The 9,650-nt window shown below is 32.9% G+C and overlaps 1 protein-coding gene across 1 annotated transcript; it reads left to right on the forward strand.

The window, feature by feature from the left end:
- Positions 1-1,939: 1,939 nt before the first annotated feature.
- Positions 1,940-9,650, forward strand: LOC308678805 (uncharacterized protein; the record flags this gene model as incomplete). The annotated part of the gene is made up of 4 exons (XM_081346038.1): positions 1,940-2,860; positions 6,761-6,833; positions 8,585-8,711; positions 8,849-9,650. The coding sequence occupies 4 exons, from the start codon at positions 1,940-1,942 to the stop codon at positions 9,648-9,650; spliced, it is 1,923 nt and encodes a 640-aa protein (XP_081202164.1).

Here is a 9,650-nt window from a genome sequence, read left to right on the forward strand (position 1 = left end):
ATAAGTAACATAATATTGGACATTTCTCTTTGAATGAATTCCCTGATGATGGACTTCCATTAAAATTGTAAATTCCTGCAAAGCTTAATTTAATTTAATTTAATGGTTTTTTATTTTATTTATTTTTATTTATTTAAAATTTAAAATTTATTTATTTAAATTTGTTAGATAGATAGATAGATAGATAGATAGATAGATAGATAGATAGATAGATAGATAGATAGATAGATAGATAGATAGATAGATAGATAGATAGATAGATAGATAGATAGATAGATAGATAGATGGATGGATGATAGGTAGATGTCATCAAATAATGCATATTTCTAAAAATATAGTTACTAAGTGAGATTATTCATGTCTTAATTTACTAAACATATAGAAACTTTCTATGCAATTATTATGATGGTTTTGATTAGCTAAAAACTTTACAATACATCTGGGAGTAACTCCATTCTTCCTGTTTAGGAACTCTTAGAATAGAAATTCAGAAGTACATTCTGTCAGGTTTGAAAAACTAAATGCAGAAGAGCATGCAGCAGTTGGGAGGAAAAGAATGAAACTTTTTTTTTTGCAGGTAACAAAGAGATCATTTTAGGAAGCTCATATTGAAGAAATAGTTTAGATCACATGGCAAAACTCTCTTTGATTCAATGTAAGTAAACCAGGAATTATTTAAAACTTATATGAATTTGTAACATAATATAATATGAGCTTATTGTACATATAAGGTGATTGAGATTTCTCAAGAACTCAGGATTATTGGTTGTCTTATTAACAGGTATTAAGTCAATCTTTAGTGATTCCATGTAGACTCCATAAAATCTGCATTCTATAATTACAAATCTGGGAATATTTCCCATTACACTATGTTTGCAGTCCCAAGTATTTTGAATAACAATGCATTTTTATATCATTAATATTTAATTGTTTATAAAACATATTTGTATTATAATCAAGTGGTTAAAAGATTAATATCTAGTAATATGTTGTTTCTGATAATGTTAGTGTTAACATTAGATTAGCATTAATCTAAGAGAATCCTAAAAAAATCCAAATTCATAAGGAAGTGCAAAGGACCCCCTCTAAAAAAACCTATTTTTTCACTTCATCATTCACTTCATTTTATTCATCTGTATGACAAATGACACTTCATCATTCACTTCATTTTATTCATCTGTATGACAAATATCATTTGCACTATGACACAAATTATTTTTTGTCCTGAAATATATTCCATATGCATGTCATTATTTCATTATGAAAGAATCCAAGTCATAGGTTTAAAAGAAATGTGAATTATTTACCAATGTTGTTATATTTAATTCCCCAAAATGAAGCCTAGTTAATGTTTCAAAAGGAGGCTTAGAGGTGATCCACTCTCCATATGATAAACGGCTTGAGCCACCATATAGTGCTTTTGTTAGGGGAAAAAAGAAGGAAGGAAGGAAGGAAGGAAGGAAGGAAGGAAGGAAGGAAGGAAGGAAGGAAGGAAGGAAGGAAGGAAGGAAGGAAGGAAGGAAGGAAGGAAAACACTCCATATCACTTTCAAGGAAATTTCATGGCTATGATTGAGAAGTTAAAAAGTTCAAGCTCATCTTGAAATTAAATGCATAGATTCAGGATTCAGCATGTAAAACATAGGTAATATGTCACTCTCTTTAAACAACAGTAGACATGAATTCCATAACAACAAAATTCCAAACCATCCAAATTAATATACTAGTCTGAGAAGTTACATAAATTTTTAAAATATGTTTTTGTTTTGTTTGAAATCTACATGAATATATTCGGACATTAATAGCTGGATCTGATACAGGATGGATTTTTTACCTTATGTTCAAATGTTTGCAATTTGCATAGAATTTACTTTGATTTTTTTCCCCTTTAAGCTATCCCACAACCACAAAAACAAGGAGTACCTTATTTGGAAGGAGGCATGAAAATACAAAACCAAACTACGCTTTCAGAGTTCATCATCCTTGGCTTTCAAAACCTGCAGGAACTACAGTACTTGCTCTTCAGTGTATTCCTGACTATCTATTTATTCACAATGCTGTGGAATACCTCTATTATCACTATAGCAATTTTTGATCAGAAGCTCAGAACCCCCATGTATTTTTTTTTGGGAAACCTGTCTTTCCTTGACATCTGCTACACTAGCACCACAATTCCACAGATGCTGGATCTTATTCTCAAAGACAGAAGCAGCATTTCTTACACGGCCTGTGTTCTTCAACTGTACTTTTTTTTCTCCTTTGTAGGGACAGAATGCCTTCTTCTGGCAGTAATGGCTTTGGATCGCTATATCGCTATTTGCAATCCTTTGCACTACTCATTATTCATGAGAAGATGGGTTTGCCTCCAACTAGCTATAACTTGCTGGGTTGGAGGTTTTCTTAACTCTGCAATTCATACTTATTTTGCCCTTCGGTTACCTTTTTGTGGAGACAATCGCTTAGATGCATTCTACTGTGATATTCCTCCACTGCTAAAGTTGTCATGTGGAGATGTCTCCCTCAACCAAAAGCTCTTGCTATCTATTGGATTACTCATAGCATGGACACCTCTTGTTTGCATCCTTCTCTCATATGCATCAATCATTTTCACAGTCCTTAAGATGCAGTCTGCAGAAAGAAGACAAAAAGCTTTTTCCACCTGCTCCTCTCATCTTACAGTGGTTCTACTTTATTATGGCAGTTGTATTTTCACCTACTTGAGACCTGTCCCTTCCCAGTCTTCTGTTAATACCAAGCTAACCCCACTAATGTACAGCATCTTGACTCCATTACTAAATCCTGTTATATATACTTTGCGTAACAAAGACGTAAGGAATGCTTGGAGAAGTATAATGGGAAAGATTTAAATATTGTAACATTCAGATATAAGCATATAGGAATAAAGAGTTCACTCCTTTTTTTAGATAATGTGTTGTAAACTGGGAAGGGCTTTAGAGATATCATATGATTCAAATTGCATGGAATTTCTTACGTATGTACATATTTTTAATGAATTAATGGTACAGAGTACTCTGATATTAGTACTCTAAAAATAAATAGATAAATCATAGATCTTTGAATACATTGGCCTAGTTGCTGTTGTGTTGTTTTGAAATTTTACCTGATAAATATTAATCTATTTTAATCTGATAAGGCAGAGTTTCCACCAATTCGAACTATTTCTTCCATCCGTTTAATGAATACATGAAACCACTGGAGAGATCATCCATCATGATGGAGTAAGGTATCATCAATATGCTGATGATACTCAGCTATATATATCAGTCCATGGTGAGCTAAATGATGTTGTGACCACCCTCTCTTGGTGTCTGAAGGCTTTTGAGGTTTGGATGGGGATGAATAGGCTAAAACTGAACCTTGCCAAGACAGAGAGGCTCTGGTCTTTGGTTCTTGGAAAATTACCATCTTTGATCATGGATGGAGTTGCACTGCCCCAGACTTTACAGTGGCATAACATGGGGTTCTCCTGGGCTTGAGAAACAAGTAGCAGTTGCACAACTTGATATTGTATGATATTGATATTGTACACCAGTTTTCTGGTCTGTGACCATAATAAAGATTGATTGATTGATTGATTGATTGATAGTTACATGCATTCCTAGGCCAACGTGCCCTTCTCACACCCTGTTCTCCTCCTACTTAGACTATTATAATGTGCTCTGGTAATTATGGTGGACATGTTTCATAAGAAATTTCTTCATAGTAGTCTTCTTTTTCTAGAGAAATGAAAAATTCTAGAAATATTTTCAGGAAAAGAAAGAGGAATAAGGTAACACAGGATTTAGTATATTACTGAGATAAAGATTTCATAAATGCTCTGCAGATCTTCCCCATAGAGTAAATTTGTAATGACGGGGCAAGAGAGGAAAAATGCTTTCTTCCCATCACTGCACATCTTCCTAATTCCACATCTGATCTTTGCAATTAAAGCTGAAAGTCTGCTGTAAACACAAATTGCATTTGATAACTGCAGTCCTTATAAAAGCTTTAAAATAGTACAATGAAACAGATAGGACTATGGTATATTTCTGTGAGAGAATCAGTTTAATGTAATATGAAGATAGAAACCAGGAGGGCCATGAGTTCTAGTTCCACCTTAAGTACAAAGTCAGCTTAGTGACTTCTGGTCAATCATTCTCTTTCAGCCCTTAGAAGGAACAAAGGACAAACAACTTCTGAAATCTTGCCAAGAAAACTGTATGGACTTTTCCAGGCAACCACTAAGAGTCAACTTTATATTTCTTTTATGCTGGTAGTTAGGATTCAGGTGTTTATTATAAAACTCTGAAGCCAGCTTCCTTTGTTGCATCCTACTGGACTTGTGGTGAGACATAATGAAAAAAAAATGAAATAACCATTTAAAAATATACTTTATTTTTCACCAATCAATGAAGTATAGTATATGTTGGTCTTTGGGAAACAAGGTGTATTATAGGTAGAAAATCCCTAGAGATCTTGTTAATATGAATGTCTGTATAAATAATATATATTACTTTGTAAACCATACCCCAAAAGAACACAGTCAGTGTGAGATTTTATACTTTGTAATAGACATAACTTACTTAGATGATACTAATTATTATATTTGCTATAGAAAGTTTTGGTTTTAATGATCTTATTATTAAGTGAATTAATGAATTATGTACTGTTGAAAATGTAAAGAGGGTTATTTTATGTGCAGTGCATGTCATTATGCCTCATGTTTTCAGGAAAAAAGGGGGAAACCATCAGCTCCAATTATTCTATGTCTGAAATCTTTATTATTAATGCTTCTTCTGCTCTGGAACATTATGCTGAATGAACTTGTTGAAGAATTTTGTTAGTTTGTGGCTATGATTACCCCTTCATTCAAACACATGTAGTTCCAAGTCCCACTTATCTTTTGTTCTAATCATTTATAATGATAACTGCAGCTGCGCATCTTTTCTATCTATCTATCTATCTATCTATCTATCTATCATCTATCTATCTATCTATCTATCTATCTATCTATCTATCTATCTATCTATCTATGAACAACAGAACTGAAATAATTTGACAACTCTGCATCTTAATCAGCTTCTGGAAGTGAAATATGTTTCAGAGAAATTATTAGATTAAAATGAAAAAACTAATAAGGAGAAACTCTTACTTTCTCTGAAGTATTTAAACAATTTCCCTTGAGATTTTCCAAGCCTATTAACTTTTTCATTCCTGAGGGTTACCTAAAGAACAATTAATTTGAATCTCTAGGTTAAACAAACTAGAAGATTTTGTGCAACTACGCCAAAAAAGGAATTTATTTCTAAACCTTTGAGTGTTGACAATAGTAGTGGTCAGTGAGAAAGCTACTTATAGTGAGGAATATCTGCTTTAGCAACCATTTAGACATCACAGCATTGATTATTAGCAAAGAAATTTGTCTCCAACTGGCTACAGCCTTCTGGGCTGATATACTGCTTCTTATAATGAAGATAGAATAGAAATGGTATCTTGCAAGATTGCCTGCTGTCCATTCCCTCCATCTCATATCAGGAGGAATAAGGGAGAGAGATAGTTCGACTCTGTTTTATATACTCTTCTGTCCAGCTGAAGTTAATTCATGCTTCTTCTTCAACAGCTTCTGTCTTCTTTCTTCAAGGTCATCTCCATGGCTCCCTATTCTTTAAGTAACTAGAAATCTTGTGTTGAATCTCAGAATGAACTCTGGGAAAAATGGAAATATGGACTTTCCTTGAACACCTTCAGGTTTAAATGGTTATCAAAGCATCATCAGGTGATACCCAGTGTTTGTAGTCAAGAATTCACATTCAGCCTTCCCTCACCAAATTAAAAATACACAAACCACATCTAAAGCTGGAGGTACTCTTTGGTTATCATGAGTTGCCTTCATATCTTCCACGAATTTCTTAAATGACTTTAAGAATCAACTAAATATAGTCTTAAACTGCTTTGTATTTTATAGGCTACTTTTTTCAAATATAAATTCCACTATACTGTATATGCTGATAATGATTAATTCAACAAGATCACAAGGAATGATATGTGATCATATAACCAAGAAATAAAACTTTCAAATGTCAATCTTTGAAAATGTGTCTTGCTTCATTATTAATTTTGCAAGGAAGTCCTCAATTTATGCTGATGGAGAGGTCTATTCTATGCTAGGATTAATAGATTATTTATTTCAAATTTATTAATAATTGATGGCACATTGTGATCAATTTACAGTGTATGGTTTACAGTATATTTAAAATGCAGTAAAGGAGATACTGAAAATAGTTTCAATGAATGAATTTTTTATAGATACAGTCAGTGGTGGGATTCAAATATGTGAACAACCAGTTCTCTGTGTGGATGCTGCTTCCAGAAGTCCATTCTGGTCTTGGACAATAAAAAATTAGCTACTGGTTCTGCTGAAATTGTGTGAATTGGCTGAATCCCACCACTGGATACAGTACTTTACAAAAAACAAAATAAAAAGATAAAACAAACCCCACCTTTAAGACATATGGTAAAATTCTGAATCCATAATTTTCTCCCATAAAACAATCTGAAGCAAATACTTATTTGGACTACAGCAAGTCTCAGGAGAAACTGCTGTGATGTCTAAAGCAGATGTTCCTCACTATAAGTAGCTTTCTCACTGACCACTACTATTGTCACAACTCAAAGGTTTAGAAATAAATTCCTTTTTTTGCATAGTTACACAAAATCTTGTAGTTTGTTTAACCTAGAGATTCAAATTAATTGTTCTTTAGGTAACCCTCAGTAATGAAAAAGTTAATAGGCTTGGAAAATCTCAAGGGAAATTGTTTGAATACTTCAGAGAAAGTAAGAGTTTCTCCTTATTAGTTTTTTTCATTTTAATCTAGTTATTTCTCTGAAACATATTTCATTTCCAGAAGCTGATTAAGATGCAGAGTTGTCAAATTATTTCAGTGCTGTTGTTAATAGATAGATAGATTAGATAGATGGATAGATAGATAGATAGATAGATAGATAGATAGATAGATAGATAGATAGATAGATAGATAGATAGATAGATAGATAGATATAGATAGATAGATAGATAGAAAGATAGATGATAGATAGATAGATAGATAGATAGATAGATAGATAGATAGATAGATAGATAGAAAAGATGTACAGCTGCAGTTATCACTATAAATGATTAGAACAAAAGGTAAGTGGGACTTGGAACTACATGTGGTTGAATGAAGGGGCAATCATAGCCACAAATTAACAAAGAAACATAAATAAACTAATGTAATAAGTAAGAACAACAAAAATCGATAAATCATAAATGTTGATTGATTTATGCCATGCAATTTTACTTTCCTAAAGAACGTTGAGAGCTTTGAATGATGAATTTTTACCAAATTTAAATATGGGAAAACATTTTCAAAGAAATCTTATAGTTTACATTACTAAGCCGAAATGGATATTAAGTCATTGTAAAGCATTGTGCCATATTAACATGGTAGCCAAAAAAGTTTTATTTTTTAAAGACAGTTCACAAATATTGCATTAAAGAATTCCATTAAAAATGTACAGAGTTTTGTTTTTTCCATGAAGCATCATGTTGCAAGAGTGGCTGAGTTTTGAGTAGAGTTAAGTGTATGGAACAATAGGCTACAAGTCTAAAATCCGCTGATACTTCCAAGAGTTTTCTTCAGCTTTATGATGATTCAGCTTAAAGATCAGAAGGATTTTTTTAAAATTAATCATTTTATTTTCATTTATAAGCACTAAAAATAGTCTTTGAAAAGTATATACATATCTGTTTCTCATCAAACATATTTATTTGCCTCAGAGAAGTAATGCCTAAGGAATTTTCTAAAAGAATGCTGAACTAATACAATTAGTTTAAATATTTTTATTATTTTTTCTTTGGAAGTCTAAGGGGAAAAATATTAGTAAACATTCATACTTTCAAGATTATGGAGAAAAGAAATGAAGTTAACAGAATAAGTTAGTAGAAGGCATGTTTATTGCCATATTTCTCTTGAAATTGTAACTAATGTAATGACTAGAAACAGCAATAACCCTATGACCCACACTGCAACTAGCTTTTCCTTATCTTGAGAAATTAAATTAATAATCTAAAGCATCATATATCATCATCAAGAAAAGGTCTTATTGCAAAGTTTTAAATTACCGTAATTCAGCTAAGAATCCAAATTGAATATGTGGAACTTCTTTACATGTATTATATATTAACCGTCACTAACCATAAATTGAATGAGAAGGAAGCATGCATATTAAACATTCCTTTAATGATATAAAATCATGGAAAAATGCATGCATTTATACAGAAAATAAGCCATAAATATATTTGTCTTGTTACAAAAATGAAAAAAAGAAACCCTTTTGTTTATTGAGAAGTCAAATCTGTGAAGAATGAGGTTTAGATTCTGTCAAGCATGATAGGTAAATAGTATTCTTGTTGACATAGTGAAATTTTCATTAAAATGTACAAAATCTATATGAGATGATTTATTCTGCAATAAGATTCATAAATATTGAACTCGGTTCTTGTATTAAAGCTGCTAATTAGTTTTAGGTCTTTGTTTACATACCAGAACAACAGAACAAAACTACAGAATCCACAGAACAATCAAAAATAAGAATGAAAAATAATATTTCTTTATCAGCTCAAGTATTGAACAAACCTCATTTTTCTTATGATTATCATATAGGTGAAGTTTGGTGAGTGAAATGTGGACTCAGAATGAGACTGCAGTGAATGGATTCATTCTTCTAGGCTTTACCAATTATCCCATATTGCGGCCATTCCTTTTAGTGATATTTTTCACTATGTCTCTTATTACTGTTCTTGGAAACAGCCTGATCATCTTTTTGGTCTGGATCAACTCCCGTCTCCATACAGCAATGTATTTTTTCATTGGTAACCTATCTTTGTTGGATATATTCTTCACACTCATCACTACCCCTCAAATGCTAGTCCACATGGCTTCTGAAACTAAGGTGATCTCTTACAACAGATGCATGGCCCAAATGAACTTAACCCTCTCCTGTGGGATAACAGAATGTTTTATCTTAGCTCTTATGGCATATGATCGTTATGTAGCCATATGCTGGCCACTGCAATATCCCATCATCATGAGAATGCCAGTGTGCATACAGATGGCTGGGATTTTCTGGTTTGGAGGTTTCTTTAATGCTGCAGCACTAACAGTGTGCACAGTAAATTTTCCCTTCTGTGGACCTAATAAAATCAACCATTTCTTTTGTGAAGCACCAGCTGTGCTTCAACTAGCATGCATGGACACCTATTTGATGAAGGTGTTCATCTTTGCTCTGAGTGTAATTGTCCTCATACTGCCTCTTGGCTTTATAGTGGTCTCCTACCTCCACATTGCGAGGGTGATCTTCAATATGCATTCACCTGAAGGGCAACAACGGGCTTTCTCTACTTGTGCCACACATCTCATCATTGTTGTGTTGTTCTACAGCACTATCAGCTTCACATACTTGCAGCCTCAGTCTGAGCTCTCTGCAGATCAAGAGAAGAAAGCTGCAGTCTTCTATTCTGTGGTCTCTCCTATGTTGAACCCTGTCATCTACAGCCTGAGGAACAAAGATGTTAAAGAGGCCTTAGCTAAAGTAATGGGGAAAGTGAATTAA

This window comes from Vipera berus (assembly GCF_964194415.1).
Source record: "Vipera berus genome assembly, chromosome: Z".
Classification (NCBI taxonomy): domain Eukaryota; kingdom Metazoa; phylum Chordata; class Lepidosauria; order Squamata; family Viperidae; genus Vipera; species Vipera berus.